This window comes from Leptonychotes weddellii, chromosome 5, assembly GCF_054177405.1.
Source record: "Leptonychotes weddellii isolate Sample4059 chromosome 5, ASM5417740v2, whole genome shotgun sequence".
Taxonomy (NCBI): Eukaryota; Metazoa; Chordata; class Mammalia; order Carnivora; family Phocidae; genus Leptonychotes; species Leptonychotes weddellii.
The window spans coordinates 18,226,045-18,244,857 of record NC_138373.1 but is presented as its reverse complement, the minus strand read 5'-3'; the positions used below and the strand labels follow the sequence as shown (position 1 = coordinate 18,244,857).

General features: G+C 48.2%; 2 protein-coding genes across 3 annotated transcripts in view; one reads left to right on the top strand and one right to left on the bottom strand.

Moving 5' to 3' along the window:
- Window positions 1–1,662, top strand: part of SLC5A11 (solute carrier family 5 member 11) — a 37,412-nt gene extending 35,750 nt beyond the window's left edge. For both annotated transcript variants that reach the window (XM_081819834.1, XM_081819833.1), the window contains 2 exons: window positions 69–237; window positions 1,366–1,662. In XM_081819834.1, the coding sequence (XP_081675960.1) occupies window positions 69–237; window positions 1,366–1,568 (372 nt within the window). In that variant the 3' untranslated portion in view covers window positions 1,569–1,662. The remainder of the gene's footprint in view (window positions 1–68; window positions 238–1,365) is intronic.
- Window positions 1,663–4,663: 3,001 nt separating this feature from the next.
- ARHGAP17 (Rho GTPase activating protein 17) overlaps window positions 4,664–18,813 on the bottom strand; it is a gene marked incomplete at its 5' end in the record, with an annotated part of 53,814 nt that continues 39,664 nt past the window's right edge. The window contains 2 exons of the mRNA XM_081819180.1: window positions 4,664–5,565; window positions 14,076–14,720. Coding sequence (XP_081675306.1) covers window positions 5,435–5,565; window positions 14,076–14,720 — 776 coding nt within the window. The remainder of the gene's footprint in view (window positions 5,566–14,075; window positions 14,721–18,813) is intronic.

Sequence of the window (18,813 nt, the reverse complement as noted above, 5' to 3'; positions counted from 1 at the left end):
TTCTCACATGTGAGGCTGAACATGGGTTCGAGCAGGGGACCCTAATCTGATCCATCTGTGCTCCTTAGGTAAGCCGCCTGACCTGGTTTACTCGTCATGACCCCATGGTCCAGAAGGATCAGGTACCACCAGCAACTCCCCAGACTCTTACCATCTCTCCAAATGGGACATCAGAGGCCAGCATCACCAACATCCAGTTGGAGATTGTTCAAGAAAACATAGCCAAACCCCACTGCTGTGAGTTGCCTCTCCTCGGTTACAGTAGAAGCCCAAGAAGCATTAGGTGTTTAAGGGGAGATTTTTCTACCAAATCACCAGCCAGAAGGAGGATGTCCTTGGAATGTTAGCATCCCCTGACCCCCAGTATCTGTTTTAACTTTCAACAGATGCTCAGTGGGGAGCAATAACAGCAAACGCATGTTGAGTGCTTGCTAAAACATGGCTCACTCAATCCCCATGAAATCTCACCGGGTAGGCTGGAATGCTATTGGCTTTCTCTAAATTGCTGGTTTCAAATTGGCAGCTTGCAGACATACTGTGGTGTAGTCCACCTACCATTTTAATAAAAGGTGAGTTAACATTGAAAAATCAGGAGATTTCACATAAAATTCCAGATTTCCATCTCCTTTTGAAACGTGGGAAGATGTAACAACACTGGGCCCCCATGTCTGCATGACTCACGTTGTCCGGAGCTTGGAAAGCAGGCCCTTCAGACCTGGGCTGTGCCCTTCAGTGAGCCAAGGTCCCCACCTGCCCCTATTGCCCCATGACCCTGCGGCCGTGGGCTGTCATTTACCATCACACGTGGCCTTTTACATCTATCAATATACATGTACATACACGTACAAACGTTCTGTGGCTATGTATCCATGTCAACCTAACGAGATAGATCCAGAAGACCGTGTGTTTCAAGAAAAATGAGAGAATCTTTCCTGGTTCATATTTTGACAAGTTTAATAAGCAAGGTGGCTCCCCTTGACCACGTGCCTGGCTCTAAAGGCCGTGGAGCTTGCAGCCCCAGCTTCGAATGGGGAAATAGTTTCCCCACAAGAGTGCCCTTCTCTGCCTTGGGCCTCCTGGCAGGCAATGTGATAGAGGGAGACAGATTTGGCTTCTAAACCCACCCCTGCCACTGCTTACCCACTGCATGGCCTCACCCAATTTAGTCAAGTGAGGCTCTGTCTCTTCATCTGAAAATGATAAGTCTGAAAATACCACTCTTCCAGATTAAGGTATTCATGAATACTTCCCAGAAAAGGTATGGAAAATACTCACTGGGAACGGAACACAGCTGGTCGGCCCCTCTGCTCCCTTCTCTGGGAGACACAGCCCACATCCTTATGACCTTCCTTTGGGTTCTTCTAGGTGACACGACCCCAAAGCGGTCCAAAGTGATGCGAGCCATCTTGTGGCTCTGTGGAATGGAGAGCCTGGATAAGGAGCCCCCGAGCAAAGTGGAACCCGTCATAGTTTCCTTGGAAGAAAACCCCCTCGTGAAAACCCTTCTGGACATCAATCTCATCATCTGCGTTAGCTGTGCCATCTTTCTCTGGGGCTACTTTGCTTAACGTCGGGGGTGAACCCAGGGGTCCAGTCTGTTGTCCGCGCCCTCTTTTTGTAATGAAAGGAAATAAATAAAAAAGCTTCGTTTGTTTACTGTGAGGCTTCAAAGGAGTTCATGGGCCATTTTCAACGTGACACTTAGCTCTTTTCTTCTTAAAAGGGAATGGAGGGTAGAAGGTGGGGGAGAAAAGAAGTGTCAAAGCTGCCTCTTCTCAAAAGGCTATTCACTCTTCTTGTCTATTGTGCGACACCAAGGGTGAAATTCAAACTGATAAACAAGTGAAGAGACCCGCCAGGCCTCCCGGCCTGGCAGCAGCCCCATCTCCAGGGCCGAGCACTAGCATTTGGACTTTGCCCGGCTCACGTTCAAAGCGCAAGGAATGGGACCTGCAGGCCACCGCTTGCCTCCACTCCTGCTGGCTTTGGGTGAAGGAATAGCTGGTCCCCAGAGCTTTCCTCGCTGTGACACTTGCTTTTCCATATGATCTCTGGGAAGTAGACCAGAGGGGGCACCCTGGAATCTTGTGCTTTAAGGAAATCAGGGAAATGTGTGCACTTCCCAAGTGCTGACGTCGATTCTGTTTCTCCGCTTAATTCCCACAAGGCTGCTTGCCCTCAAACAAGCGGCCAGAAGGATGGGCAACCCCACAGCAAATCTCTACTGACTGAGGGGCGGTGGGCCTTTGGACCTGAAGAGCAGCCACCCCTGTTCCACGCAGTCCCAGCCATCCTCCTTTCTGTGTTCTGGGCTCTGCTGGGGTCTGCCGGAATGACCCACACAGGCTGTTGGCTGCGTGCACGGCTAAGGTCAAGGGCAGGCCCACAGAGCCGGCCCTGGGGGAGCCTAGCGCCTCAAGTCGTGATTCCGGCCCTGGGATAAAGGGAGCTGGGGCGGACTGGAACCACTTATTGGCGTAACAGAACTCGGAACTCTGTTCTCAGAGCAGTCTCTCCAGGGACCCCAATTTCCACACTTGAAAGGAACACGGACAGGAAACCCTGAGGCTGACGAGCCACTTGGGCTTCACTTAGTCACCCAACGTGTCTCTGGAGTCCCTGCTGGTTGCTCTCAGGACCTGGGGCCAGCCTTGTCAGAGGCCTGGCTCTGCCACACTGGTCCCGAGGTCAGCGGTGGGTCGGGCGAAGGCACACCCCCGCCTTTGTGGGGAGCCGTTCGCTAACGTGGCTACTCTCCAGACCCTCAGGAACTGTCCCCCGACCGGAGCCTGGGTTGGCCTGCAGCAAGTGGGCTCCAGGGGGAGGCTAAGCGCTCCTCTCCAAGGGCCCAAGGCTGGGAGGGGAGGCCCAGCAGGCTCTGCTGGGGTCCTGAGCTCCTTCCCCACGCGGCCCCTCAGCCAAGCCCCAGAGACCTCTGCTGCCACTGGTGGGGCTTGGAAGTGCGTCTCAGTGGGAGCCATCACGACGGACATGCAGGCCAATGCCATCTCTCCCCCGGGTCACTGTCACAGCCTCCTGACTGCTGGCCTTCCTGACTCCAGTCTTGCTCATTGTGCAGCCACGGGCAAAGACAGCGAATCCGACTGCGCCACTCTTCTGCCTAGAATCCTTCAGTGACTCTCCCAGGCTCCCGGGATGAAGCCCACATTCCCTGATGGGAATTACCCCTCATGGCCAGGCCCCTCTCTGGCTTTGACTCTGATTACTCTCCCCTCGCCACTTTGCCATGCCAGATCTTTCCTTGTCCCCAGCACCGCCACTAAGACATTCCAAAGTGGAGGCTTAGAAACATCCGCCAGTGAGCTGCTACCCCATGTGATGCAACAGACTGTGAGTCACAGATGTCACTTGGTGCCCCGGAATGAAGAGATGGCAGAACAGTGTCTACCGGAAGAGAGGGAAGGCTCTGAAATATGGTCACAGGCTGCCAGGGCCACGGTGCTGATGGGAAAATGGTGGGAACAGATGTCAGGTGGAGAAGCCGGTGGAGGGTCTGTCTTCATACCTTCAAATATGAGCACCTGTGGGGCTCACTGGACTTGGGGGGCATGGGAGCTGGAGTCCCAGGAGGGGGACAAGGGTCCCCAAATGCTGCACCAAGAAAGGGATAGATGGGTCGTGAATGCAAGGCGTGGTGCAAGGAAGAGGGCCTTGACCCTGGTGTTGCCGTGGGTGGGGGAGCAGAAAGAGAAGGCCTGAGCACATAGGGCTAGAACGTTCTATGAGAAACTGTTCTGAGGGAAGGAAACGGAAACCAGCATCTTCCTAGACACCAGCACCTTCCTGGATGACCAGGGACAGCCACTATGAGTTTAGATTATAAAACCTCTCCTCTCTGATGGTGTTAGTGCCAGGAGAAGGGGACAGCAAGGTGGTGACTGTCCCAGCAGGGGTAATCACGTCTCTGTGGGAGCTCGCAGATGCTTCCACCATGATGCGCTTGCGGTTCCGAACGCAAGCTGAGCCCCCATCCAAAAGATGGGCAGTAGCCTTGGTTTGGTATTTACCTTTGACACGCAGACAAAACCAAATTATCATCATTTTTCTTTAGATTGGAGCTGCTGGGGTTGGGACATTTTAAAAAATGAAGGAGAGTGAAAACTGAAACATTCTTCAAATAAAGAGGGTCTGTGTTATGTTTCAGAGCCAGCAATAACAAAACACGTGTGCCACTCTGGGGACAATGTCCAGCACGGACCTTCCTGGTCCCCAGACACCCACACCACCTCCTTGGCAAGCACGGCATCTCCGTTTTCTCCTGAGCACCAGCGCTGCAGAGGAAGCACGTCCAAGGCGCCGCTGAGATGCCTCACGGCGCACAGCGGGCTCCCTGGAGAAGGGGCTCAATGCCAATGGGCAACCGACACCGAGACCCTTGGTCTCTACGGGGAGCTTGATCTACAGCCAAGGGGGGATGGCTTCTGAGGAGGGAGATGGTCAGCCTTAAGCAAATATAAATTTACGATACAGGGGGAAATGGGTTCATGGGTATATATTTTCAATGTCATTAATAAGTGTAGGAAGTGCTTTGGGGACACAGGGATCTTTGATGTCTCACCCAAATTCTGTTTGGTTAAGTGACAAGACAACACATGCGCGCACACACACACAAGCCACAGTTTTGTTTCCGAGAATTATAAAGTTTTCATATAAACCACAGAATATATTTAATTCAAATTAAACATGAAACTAGAATAATGTTCGGTCCTTATCAAGTAGCAATTACATTGTTTAAAAAAAAAAACACAGTACATTTCTTTCTACATTCTGGCAATCCAACAAGGCACAAGTCACATCCAGTTTGCTGAGGTGACGGATCCAGCAGTCACCATCAATGCTCGTGGGTTTGAGGGGTCGGGGGGGGCACGACCATACTTCATACAAAATGATTCTGCAGCAATTATGGAGAGGAACCTCCCTCCTAATAGAAGGAAAGTCCAAGTAGCAGGAAGTAGGCGATTTGCATAATGCATGCATTTTATTAAATAGATAGTTCACGCGCTGCTTCTTCTTCATTCCAAATTGCCTTTCGTGCCACCTGCCTCAACGGCTGTGACAAAGATTCCTACACACATCTCGGCAATAATACTCTTTCCATTCTGGGTACTTCTTTTTTCTTTTTCTGTTTTTCTTTCTTTTTAATTTTTTTTTTTTTAAATTTTTTTGGCATGATTTCTTTCCCGTGTAAAGAAAGCCAACTTCAAGACACAGGTCATTCAGCTTAAAGTGTCAGCCTCCACCTTCTCCTGGGGCTGCGGGGAGGCGAAGGCCTGCATGCCAGACCTTCTTTTCCCTTCACTGAAAGCTCTTCACTGTTTGGTCTGCAGAGAGAAGCGCGCACCTGCCCCTGTTCTGCTCACCAGGGTGAAAGGGGGCGTGGCGGTGCGGGGGCGTGGCCGGGGCGTGGCTTTCTTCACAGGGCGGTGCTTTCTGTATCGTTGTCTATATCCAACAGAATGCGTCCGGGCAAGTCTTTGCTGGCTGAGTCTGAAAGCATGTCAGGAAAGGTGCTGCGAAGCGGCTCTGAAACTCTAGAACTGGTGTCTGGACAAAAACAGGAGACATGCTGTCAGCGTGTGGTAATGCCCACGAGGCCGCCCGAGGGCGCTCAAGAAGAAGAGAAGCATGCACACACACCCTCGATCACTACAGGCACCGTCAGCCCCTGGAAGTTGGGTCAAGCCTCTCAGACCCCAGGGCAGCCGAGTGGCACAGCCCTGCCTCCTGGCTCTGGTGGCCCTTCCCGGGAGCCCTCAGAGATGCAGCCCTTGCAGGGGGCACTCGTTCTGACCGAAGAGAGGAAACCTCATTCTCACCAAGCCTCTCATGCGCTAACTAAACCCTCCTCACAAATCAGGGCTGACGGGATAGGTGAGCCTCACTGGAGAGAGCCCCCTCCTCTGGGACCCAGGAGTCTGTTCTCCTGTTACTCCTGCTATGCCAGCCCTGGCACCAGTGACATTTTGGACTGGATCAATCTGGGTTGGGGGGCCGTCCTGTGCCCTGTAGGATGTGCAGCAGCTGTCCTGCCCTTCATGCATGAGAGGCCAGTGGCAGACAGCCCTCTCTCCCCCAGTGTGACAAAGATGTCTCCAGACACGGCCAGATGGCCCCTTGTCAACCCCTGGGTAACAATCCCTGAGGTAGATCACCAGCCTCTCACAAATACCGATTTCTCTTCTCCTTCTAATACTTATACTCCAGTTCCTTTTTCATGTCTTATTACGTTGGCCGGAATTCCTCTAGCGAGAGGGCAAATGCGGAATCCTCAAGCCGTCGGTCCCTCACTCCTCAACCCACAAGAGACATCTTCACCTGTCATGGCCGGCCTCCTGGTGAGGCCGGGGAGGCTCAGATGCATTCGTTCATGAACAAGTACTTACTGAGCATCTACCTGAGAGGGCACAACAGTGAACAAGCCAGACACAGCTTTAATGAAGCCGGCAGTCCAGTGGGGGAGACGTCCCCTGATCAAAACAGAATCATTTGTTTCTCTAGGAGGTGTGTGTTTTAGCAAATTGTGAGGGCCTAGTTAGAGGTTTTAGGGCCGGTGCGGCAGAGAAGGAAAAGGTTCAGATTTGCTGTAGTTTCATGTTGCCGGGCTGGAGTGTCCTGGGAGTCTCCCCAATATGTTTAAGAACTTCTCTTAACTTCTCTTTCACCTGCTCCTTCTCCACACAGGCCGGGGGCACACGCAGGTGCGCTCTGGGGGGCTCACTTCTTTAAGACTGGTTCCTGCTCCTGCATAACCCTACAGTTCTGAGCTGCGAGATCTATTTACTCCCCTTTCTCACAAGGGTTCTTGGGTTGGCGGCCCCAGCCCTCCAAGTTTCCTATGCAACCACAACTCAAGAGAAATTTCTAGATTTATGGAGATGCCAAGGTGTGAGAGGTTCAAGTGCTAAATGCACTTGACAGTTCCGATCCTACAATAATTGTAAAACCAACTGAACTGCACTGCATTGCACTGTCCAGTGGTGCAGTCAGGGGTGGGCTGTGTGCACAGAACAGGGATCCAAATGTCTCAGACTTGACCTCAGCAGAAAGGAAGTCACGAGAGCAGGGACCGTGTCTGTCTTGTTCAGTGCATCCCCAGTGCCTAGAACAGTGGCTGTTTAATGGCTCAACCTCAATAAATTTTGTGGCTGGCCAGTTGGATGGATAGATGAGGAAGAGCCCTCCAGCCCTCCCATTTTTCCAATCCTCCCCTCCTATAGTCTCAGGCAGAGTAGTCACGTCTCAAAGACAAGACTGGTACAAGAAATCCATTGCAAATTCAATCCCTAACCCAACAAGACAGATGGTGCAACCAGTCAGTGTCTCTTTTTAGCCCGAAGAGTTTACCAGAGACTATGGAACTGCCATGCCTGGTGGGGGACGTGTGATGCAAAGGCACTATACGTACTGATTAGATTTCTACTTGTTAATATGTGGATTTACATGCAAACCAACACCGATCAGCCACAGATCCTTTTCAGAGGACAAACTTTCTTTTCTTTTCCTTTCTTTTTTTTTTCCTTTTCTTTTCTTTCTTTCTTCCCTTTCCTTTTACTTCCTTCCTTCCTTCCTTTCCTTCCTTCCTTCCTTCCCGTCACACATAAATAATTTCTGGATTTGTACTTTCCTGAAATTCTCTATTTATGATGAATACACACAAATTGTACACTCAGGAAAAAAAATGTGTGGTGGGAGCATAAGGGACGTTCCTTCCCTCTGCCTCCTGCCCGCTCCCCTGGTTTGCCTGAAGTTGGCAGGTACATTATTTCCCAGCCCTGTGCCCCCTTACACGAACCACTTTTAGTTTTTATTTTTTTAAAGACAGTTGATTTAATTTTTATTTATTTATGATTTTATTATTATCTTTAAAGTTTTAAGTAGGTTCCATGCCCAACATGGGGCTTGAACTCATGACCCTGAGATCAAGAGTCACATGCTCCACTGACTGAGCCAGCCAGGCCGGCTGAACCATGTTTAAAAAGAAGACAGCAAATCTGTTCCCACACAAGAAGTAGTAAGAATCAGCATGTGTGCAGAGCCAGTTTTCAGAAGGAGACTGCTCTTCATCACAATGGCTGGACCACTGAGCAGCTACCATATACCAGACATGGTGCGGGGGGCTCCACACACATCATCACGTCAGTTCACTGGCCCCCCGTGAAAGGACCCCAAGGCAGCACTAGTGCCACCGTAGAGGTAGAAAGGGGGACTCTGAGAGACTCAGCTCCACACAGAGGATCAGAGCCAGACGGGTTGGACCCTAGAGTCTGGTTCTTCATTGGCCTAGCATTCTCCCTCCGCCCCGCAGTAGTCTGTGCGTCCTCGGGTGAGGGTCCTGACAGAGAAGATGGCCTCTGAGGATATAATGCGTGAGTCTTAAACACTCTGGTTCATTGTAGTAAAAAGGTGGAAAAGGTTATTTTAGAAAGATTCTATTTTTTAGAAAATCTTTTGAAGGAATTCTATTTTTTAAAAATGCCTCTAGGGGCGCCTGGGTGGCTCAGTCGTTAAGCGTCTGCCTTCGGTTCAGGTCATGATCCCAGGGTCCTGGGATCGAGCCCCACATTGGGCTCCCTGCTTAGCAGGAAGGCTGCTTCTCCCTCTCCCACTCCCCCTGCTTGTGTTCCCTCTCTCGAGCTGTCTCTCTCTGTCAAATAAATAAAATATTTAAAAGAAATTAAAAAAAATGCCTCTAGGGGCACCTGGGTGGCTCAGTTGTTAAACATCTGCCTTCGGCTCAGGTCATGATCCCTGGGTCCCAGGATCGAGCCCCATATCGGGCTCCCTGCTCAGCAGGGAGTCTGCTTCTCCATCTGCCCTTTACCCCACTTGCGCTCTCTCTCTCGCACTTTCTCTCAAATAAATAAATAAAATCTTTAAAAAAATTATAAAAATGCCTCTAGGGGCGCCTGGGTGGCTCAGTTGGTTGAGCGTCTGCCTTCGGCTTGGGTCATGATCCCAGGGTCCTGGGATAGAGCCCCATGTCGAGCTCCTGGCTCAGCAGGGAGCCTGCTTCTCCCTCTCCCTCTGTCTCTCCCCCTGCCCCTACTCTCTGCTCTCTCTCTCTGTATCTCAGATGAATTAAAAATAAATAAATAAAAATAAAAATAAAAATGCCTCTAAAACCTTCTGGCTGCAAATTTACAAATTTACAAATTTACAAATTTATATGCATTCTAAATAGGGCTGGTCTTTGAGCATAGAGTTTGGAGCTAAGGTCACATGACTGACGTTATATTATAAAACCCAAACCAAAAAGACAGAGACGCCCAGCACGCTGCATCTCCTCTCAGGCAGAATATTACCCCTGATCGGCAGCTTGGACAAATCTCACCGGGTTCCTTTCTTTTTTTGAGTATCTGTATCAAGGAAGTTAGCCCCCCAAGGGCCAGAATGGGCCCTCTATAATTGCGGGTATGGTCCTACAAAGTTTATTTGTTACCTCAACAAGATGTGCTTGTCTAAGGTTATTCGAATGGTCACTCTGAGAGGTAACAGACCCAAATACATCCTTGAAATTAAACTTTCCAGGCACAGCTGCAGGGCGAATCAACTTCCCTGCCTGATCAATCTGTAACCTGAGGTAAGGACTCCCTTCTGCTGCTCACCAGTGCGCTAGGGCTGTCAGAGCTTTGGCGCCCAGTTTTTATTATTTTAGTCAAAGGAGAGATCCTGTTCAGGTCTCACTGGATATTTACCTTGACATGATTCTGATGTCTAGTTATTAAAAGTAAACTGCAAGTAGAAGCAGAAGCCACTGAAATGTCCAGCTATGAGCAAAAATACGCCTGCTTAACGTTAAGGAGTCATTTGAAAAGATGGTTGTCAAAACTCCATCATAACATGGGATGGAGCATATGATGCAAGATCAAAATCTATTTTTGCAAAATAATTATGATCAGGCACCCCCTGGACTTTTAGGGGAAAAAAAAAACTAGAGTAGAGAAAAAATAGAATATAAATAGCAAACTTCTTCAACTATAGAAGAGTGCCTTCTTATTAGTTCTAGTTTCCAAATCTCCTTTCATATCTGTGATTAATTTTTTTAAATGTGTTTCTTTTGGGATATAAAAAGAGGTTAGTTTTAATTTTTTTTTTAATTTTTTTATTTATTTGCGAGAGAGAGAATGAGAGACAGAGAGCATGAGAGGGAGGAGGGTCAGAGGGAGAAGCAGACTCCCTGCTGAACAGGGAGCCTGATGTGGGACTCGATCCCGGGACTCCAGGATCATGACCTGAGCCGAAGGCAGTCGCTTAACCAACTGAGCCACCCAGGCGCCCAAAAAAAGAGGTTAGTTTTAAAAAAGAACACTGTGAGAACCAGCGAAGTGTCGTGGTTTTAAGGACGATCCTGAGAGCGACATGGTGTATCCTTGCACAGAGGATGGGTGCCTTGTGGGTATTCTCAGGCTCATGTAATATCATGAAGTATTAAGAAATATCTTTTACTCCTGAGCATTGTCTTTTTCACCCACGAAAGAAGCGATATTGGGAAAACCAAGTGGTGGCATCAGAATCTAAATATGGATGCCTGGGCCCCAGCCCTCCCGTGTCTGGGTTCTAGAAGGCTGGGTCTGGGCATATGAATTTTTAAAGCGTTGACCTATGAATCTAATACATAACTCTGAATATCTATTTTTTCCAAGATAAAAATGATCATAAATAGCTACCGTTTACTTAGGACCCCGTGAATATTAAGAACTGTAAGATGTTTTCTTATTTTATCTGATTTAATCCCTTCAGGAGAAATTCTCACAAACATCACCCTCTTACTGATCAGCCAGGCTGTGCCTTATCTGATGTTACACAGAGAGCTGCAATTCTAATTCGGGCATGTCCGGGTCTACAATGTCTTCTTTCTACTACACCTCAAGCCTGCCTGGTATAGAAAAGAACAGAAGTGAGAGAAGTAACAGGGCCAGCCGCGTGAGCACCTGTCACACGTCTGTGAGCACACTTCGTATCCAGGGTGATTGACAGCAAGCATGAACGAAGCCAGCCTCCTTCAGTACATGCACTGTTAGTAGGGATGCAAGCAGGCAGGGTTAGGGTGCCCGGTTAGTAACAGGCATTAGTGCACAAACATGATCATAAAGTAGCACAAATGCTTTGGCCAATCAGGTGCCTTTTCCTTACCATTAAATATTCCAATTTCAGTTCCTACTGAATATGGCAGGTCATACATCTAAATTATTTAATAAAATGTTGAAATTAGAACACTCTTGGCTAGAATCTATTATTTGAAAAACAGCAAGATGTACACTCTCTTACTTTCGAAGCTAAAAGCCTTGTCATGCTTTCTACAGTGACGATGAAGAAGAGATTCCAGTGACACCAGAATCCCTCCGTTCCCCCTGGGCCAGTGCTGAACTGCCAAAGGTGCTTGGCAGCAACAATCTCCCCCAAGAGTTTATCCTAATGCCCAAGCCTTAGTTCCACTTTTTTGGGATTAACTGCTCTAAACGAATAACCTGTTTCTAGGAATCTGTCTGTGGTTTTCCATGTAAAAACACACGATGTCGTAATAAAGAAACGCCTTCCTTGGAAGTTATGTTGAAATACCCAATAGCCATATCGGAATGGTTAACACTAGCGGACTCGTGAGTCCTAAATGCTGGCCTTTTGTGCGCTTCTGCGGGTAGTCTGGGCATTTTTAAGCAATTAAAAGTTAATTCTGCAATACAAAGGTCATTGTGGTGACCTGGAATTTCTTGAGTTTAGGAGAATTCATAACATAGATTGGTTTTTAAATACTTAGCTTAACATCTTAAGGAAAAGTAGTTTTTATATAAAATTTCCCTGACCTGATAATTATAAAGTACAGAGCCTTATGGGGCTGTACCGGATCAGTAAGATAGCTTTCTGGAATAAATACACCTGGGTGGAGAACGGTATTAAATAACAGACATGATTCTGGTTTGTAGTTCTCGGTCTAAAAAGAAGGAAAGATCTGGGTGGAGGGGGGGAATTTTGGTGTGTCCCAAGTATTGACATGTTAAAAGGCTCAGCCTTGATTAGGGCTTAGTTACTTTACTGTTGTGCATGACTTCCACACCCCATCAGGCAACCCCTGGCTTCTGGGTTATAAGGAGTCGGGAAGGGGGACTCATCCCTGTGTCCTCCTGTGTCCTAAAGGTCGCACTCTAGTTTCCCTTTCCAGTTTCTCCAGAAAGTCTTACTCAGACCAAAGCTGTGAATACTCTGTTGAAGTAGCCCACCAAAGGTTTAAGGCTCAGCTCAGTGGCTGAGAGCAACGGTACACATAATGAGAGCCTTACGGTGTCCAAATGCGGACCCAAAGGCAGGATGTAGATGAGCCTCACGGTGCCCTTGGAAAAGCTCATATGGTTTAAGAAAGCAAAATGTAAGCATGCTGGAATGCAAAGGAATTTAGTGTGGGATCTTTGGAGGAAGATTTTTTTTTTTTTGGTCCGAGAATTTCAAACATCAAATTAAGAAGCTCCATGCAGTTAACTTGCACTTAAAATATACAATTAAAAAATTAAAGCTCAAGACACAGGGAACACAATTTTCTGTGCTGACTGCACCCGAGTCCTCTTTGGTTGGATGTGATGAGCCAATCTATGAGAGATAAATCAGTGAGAAGAGCAGGACCCTTTAGGAAAGGCTTACCAACAAGAAGGAAGACACTCCTCGTATCTTATGAGAGTAGCTTGAAATCGGGTTCTCAATCTACTGACATCTACCTCTTGAATTTGGAGCATAGCGGCTCGGGATGCTTTTGCTAAGAACATAAGGAATGTCTAATGCTACAGAACAGATGGCAGGGGCATCAAGTAGCTGCTCCTGAGCACATAGTCACAAGCACATATGCAAAACAGGGCTAAGCAGGAGCGTTTGGAGCTGTGGTGAGAGCTGCTTGGGGGGGTTACAGACCTTAGTCCTGGGAACCTTCCCCACCTGTGAGGGCATCTATTGGGAAACAAACAAACAAACACACCAATATGGCTTTGTTTTTTAAAAATAAATGCTGGAGTGTCATCAGAAATTATTAACCATTTATAATATGTGCACTTATGTAGTATATTCCTGGAAAAAAAAAATAGGGTTATCAAAAGATAGACTATTTGGTTAACCCTCATCATTTGGGATACCAGTCCAGGGGATACCGTTGGCTCATTTCAGCAGAGAAGTTGTGCGGTACAAACTAGCTCCACATAGGAAATTTAAAACTAAGCTGTTGTGATTCAAAGCTCCTAAGTGCCATTTTTAAAAACACATTAAAAACCCCCATCCACCCCATCCTTAAATCAAATAGTGTATTAGAGCCCTTGGGGTAGAACTTTTTAAAGAAATAAAAATTAAATTAAATGATCATGTTCTAGACTACCTGTAAAAAACAAAACAAAACAAACCACCCCATTAGGTAGCCCACTGAAATCTATATAATCACCACCACCCGAAACAGGTTTCCACAGGAATTATGGGAAATTCTTGATCCTTCCCCTCCCTCACCACTTGAGGCTCACGCTCTGATGTGATCATGCCCCAAGACTTCTCTTCCCGGAGCATCCAAATGGGCACAGATCACGTTTTTTTAAAGTTATACCTGAAATGCTTCACTTACTATGAACATTTTTAGCTTTAGAAGGAAAATAAGTATCTTAATGAGGAATTTGCTAAGAGATGGATTTCATGCTCATGTTGTACAACACCTTCCACCTGCATTAGGTCATTATACTTAGAAGAAGGTAAAGGTAGATAGGTCTTAAACACATATGAAACTATAAATCAGAGGCCAGCTAACTTCAAGGGCCAGGTAGTAAATATTTTTAGGCTCTGTGAGCCAAATACTCTCTGATAGGACTATACCACTGTTATGTTAGCACAAAAGCAGCCAAAGACAGTATGTAAACAAATTAGAGTGGCTGTGTCCCAATAAAACTTTATTTATAAAAATGGGCTATGGGCCGGATCTGGCCAGTGGGGATAGTTTGCTGCCCCCTGCTGAAAACCAAAGCCTAAACTGAAAGGGGAGAGTCCGGAAGCAATGTAGTGTGGATGGGGGGAAAGGTCTGAGCCGGTTTCTCACTTACCCGTTACTATTTTGGAAGCAGTGGGAGCTGCGTTGGTGAGGGTGCCGTCCCCAGCAGAGTGGGCGCCAGGAGGATGTGGGGGTGGAGGCACACTGGGCCGGTTCCTCGGCTTTGGTACTGGTCTCGGTCTCGGTAAGGTTCCGGTGTGTGGCTGCACCGTCTCAGGGTTACTCACCGCCTGGGTCTGAGAAGCTGGCAGGCTGGGGTTCTGTTTTCCTAAAGGTGGAGTCCTGGGGGGCGTTGGAGTCTGGGGAGGGGTGTGAGGCGGCTGCTCAAGTCCAGGCTCACTGGGCAGTGCCACCGGGGCGGGCGGGCCCTGGCTACTCGGTCTGCTGTGCCCCAGCAGCGCGGCCTGCGTCGGGGGCTGCGGCGGCGGGTGACTGGGGGCTTGTATCGGGGACAGGCTGCTGGAGTACCTCCGGGGCGCAGAGGGCTGCGAGGTGGTGCAGGGCTGGCCGGGGGCCTGGCCCGCGTGCTGGGCGGGGGCCTGGCCTGCGTGCTGGGCGGGAGGAGAAGGGCTGCGGGTGGTTGGCTTTGGTGACAGGCTGGGTGGGTGCGGAGATGTTCCTGGAGAGCTCTGGCCCCCGAGGTGGCCAGGAGGTGGGTTTCCTGGTTTCGGGGGTGCAGGAGCAGGTTTTTTAACAGCTGCACAAAGGGGAAAACACCTTTCAGTAAGAACAGCACGGCGAGAGCCAACACCGCCTTTATCAGGTGAACCTCACCACGGCGGATCCCAAGCGCCCCGTGCAAGGATGCAAGCGGGAGGGCACTTCACTCTGTGGTCTCCCTCCCCCAAGCCCCCAGGCCCAAGTCTAACCAGGAGAACAGCAGCTGACAAACTCGAATTGAGGACGTCCTTCAAAATGCCTGACCGGCCCTCCCCCAAGCCATCAAGGCCACGAAAACACAAGAGAGGACAGAAACTGTCACGGCCCAGAGGAGACTCAGGAGATGAGGTGGATGCATGCGCCGCGGTCTCCTGGATGGGAGCGAGCCGGGACAGAATATGGACATTGGTGGAACTGGTGAAATCTGAACAAAATACGGAGTTTCGTCCATAGTAAAGCAGTGGGGTTGGTCTCTGGGCTGCGATAAACGCACCCTGGGGACCTGGGACGTTAACAGTTGGAGAAGTGGGTGAGGGGCATATGGGGACAACCCACACTGCCTCTGCCACTTCTCTGGAAATCTAAAATTATTCCCAAACAAGAAGTTTATGGTAAAAAGAAAAAGTACCTTATACACATAGGGACCTTTAAAGACCTGCTGTTTATTTTTTAATTTAAAAAATTTTTACTGATCGGGGAGCCTGGGTGGCTCAGTCGTTAAGCGTCTGCCTTCGGCTCAGGTTATGATCCCAGGGTCCTAGGATCAAGCCCCACATTGGGCTCCCTGCTCCACGGGAAGCCTGCTTCTCCGTCTCCCACTCCCCCTGCTTGTATTCTCTCGCTGTCTCTCTCTCTGTCAAATAAATAAATAAAATCTTTAAAAAAAAAAAAATTTACTGATCTCTATACCCGATGTGGGGTTTGAACTCATGACCCCGAGATCAAGAGTTGTATGCTCTACACACAGAGCCAGCCAGGTACCCCAAGACCTGTCGTTTGAAAAGTTCAATATGAAGAGAACTCAGTGAACGGTGGGGGGGCCGCCTCCCTACATGGAATCGCTGCTCTAAGCCCACTGAGCTGCCCACTTGTCAGTGTCCTTCCTGCGTGATCTGAGAGCCCGGGAAGAATCAGGGAGAAGCAAGAACAGCTAGAAGAGGGTGACCCCCAAGCATGACTGATCTGCCTATACATGCACCATGGCCCCTTGCCCTAAGCCGGCTTCTCTCAGAAGGCTTAGTTTTTTGTTTTGTTTTTTTTTAAATAACAGGAATTCTACCAATTCCAGAATCATTTGAATTAACAGATATGCTCTGGATAGAAGTACAAGTAAGTCTGGAAGAGTTGTCTTAGCTAGATTTCTCTAAGGAGAGTTGAAGCGCATCACCATCCTTCTCATACCAGTTGAGATCAGTGTCACTAAGAGGGCTTGGGTGCAGAATTTGGTACTGAGGAGGGAGAAATGGAAAACAATGGGTCTGGAGATCAGGTTTTGGGCTTAGAGAGATGGGTGGAAAGGAGAGACGTTAGTATTTTTCAAATTGTACTGAGATCCTACTAATCTTCCCCAAAAGCGATAGAGAAATTAAGGAGGATCATTTACCCCACATCACCAGCACACAAGTTAGGCCCCCTACATAAACTGAAGTCCCATTTAAGTCTCATATAAGTCCCATTAGCTCCCTGTAAGACAGGCATTGTCATACCCATTTCACGGTGGAGAAAACCGACGCTCAGAGGAGTCAAGTATTTGCAAAAGATCACACAGCTAATAACTGGCAGAACAGAGGCTCACAACCATGCTCTATGGACTCCTTGAACTCTTTTTCATCCCCTTCCTCCTTCCTACACTGCCTGGCTCCCTGCTCACAGGGCTCAGAATTCAGGAATGAAAAAGGTATAAAGTCTGCTCTGCTCTGCTGGCCTAGAACTTTTGACCCTGGACCTCGGAAGACCTTTTCCTAAAGAAACAACCAACCAACCGACAAAGGAAGGACTCTGGAATAGTAGCCATTCTCTGGTTACCATAAGCAACTTAAAAAGAAAAATGTCTAGCTTTCTATTCTGAGCGATATTAATTGTAAATTCCCACTAGATGAAAGACCATTCCTGGCAGGAAAGGATGCCGAGGGAATTAGGAGAGGAGGCAGGAGAGTCGGGTGCCAAGGCCGTGGGAGAATGGTGGACCTTGTCCAAGACCACCTGTGAACGTCCGGGGAGGCTGCAGCGAGGGCTGAAGGATCACACTCGTCCTGTGATCCGTGGTTTGAGGAAGCAGGAAAGACCCCTAAGGTGGCCATAAGGAGGGCCTCAACCTGGAAGCAGGGTTATACCCAGAATCCAGGAAGAGAAGACCTAATTACCCTCTGGGATCAGCTGGGGTACAGATGAAGATGATGGTGGCTCAGGAGAGAGGATCGCCTTAAGAAGGACCAGGTGGGGTCTGTAACCAAGCAGTGTCCCTGACTTTGCCTCCTTGCCTGTAACTTATAAAAATTCCACGCATATACGGCCAGCTGATCTTCGACTGGGCACTGAGGATATACAATGAGGAAAGGACAGTTTCTTCAATGGGTGGTGTTGGGAAAAGCGGACGTCCACAGGCAGAATAAAACTGGACCCTTATCTTATACCATGAGCAAAAGTCAACTCAAAATGGATTAAAGATTTAAACATAAGAGGGGCGCCTGGGTGGCTCAGTCAGTTAAGCGTCTGCCTTTGGCTCAGGTCATGATCCGGGAGTTCCAGGATCAAGTCCCACATCAGGGTCCCTGCTCAGCGGGGAGTCTGCCTCTCCCTCTGCCCCTCCCCCCTGCTCATGCGCGCGCTCTCTCTTGCTCGCTCCCTCTCAGATAAATAAATAAAATCTTAAAAAAAAAAAAAAAGACTTAAACATAAGACCTGAAAATGTCAAACTCCTTGAAGAAAATACAGAGGGGAAGGCTTCATGACATCGGAATTGTCAATGGTTTCCTGGATATGGCACCGAAAGCACAAGCAACAGAAGAATGGATGTATGGGTCCACATCAAACTACAAAGCTTCTGCACAGCAAAGGGAACGACTGACAGATGAAGAGGTAACCCACAGAATTGGAGAAAACAGTTGCAAACCATCTATCTGATAAGGGGTTAATTTCCAAAATATGTAAGGAACACCTACAACTCAATAGCAAAACAACTAATAACCTGATTTTAAAATGGGCTAAACACTTGAATAGACTTTTCTCCAAAGAAGTCATCCAGATGGCCAATAGGCACAGGAAAAGATGCTCAACATCACTCATCGTCAGGGAAATGCAAATCAAAACCACAGTGAGACATCACCTCACCCCGTCAGAATGGCTACTATTAACAAAACCCCCAAAGACAACAAGTGTTGGCGAAGATGTAGAGAAAATGCAACCCTTGTGCACTGTTGGTGGGAATGTAAATTGGTGCAGTCATTATGGAAAACAGTATAGAGGTTCCTCAAAAAACTAAAAATAGAACTACCATATGATCCAGCAAACCCACTTCTGGGTATTTAGCCAAAAGAACTGAAATCAGGATCTCAAAAAGATATTTGCATTCCTGTGGTCCCTGCAGCATTATTCACAATAGCCAAGATGTAGAAACAGCCTAAACGTCCATCGACGGATAATTGGATTAAAAAAAAAATGGGGTCACCTGGGTGGCTCAGTCGTTAAGCGTTTGCCTTCGGCTCAGGTCATGATCCCAGGGTCCTGGGATTGAGCCCCACATCAGGCTCCCTGCTCCTCGGGAAGCCTGCTTCTCCCTCTCCCACTCCCCCTGCTTGTGTTCCCTCTCTTGCTGTGTCTCTCTCTGTCAAAAAAATAAATAAAATCTTTAAAAAAAAATGTGGGATCTATGGGCAACGGAGTATTATTTAGCCTTAAAAAAGAAGGATATCCTGCCATATACAACATCGTGGATGAAGCTAGAGGACATTACGCTAAGTGACATAAGGCAGTCACAATAAGACAAATACTGCGTGATTGCACTTATATCAAGTATCTAAAGCAGTCAAACCCACAGAGTGGAATGGTGGTTGCCAGGGCTAGAGAGAGAGTACTGGGGAGGGGCTAATGGACAGCTGCAAAGCAACAGACATCAAGTTTCAATTATGCAG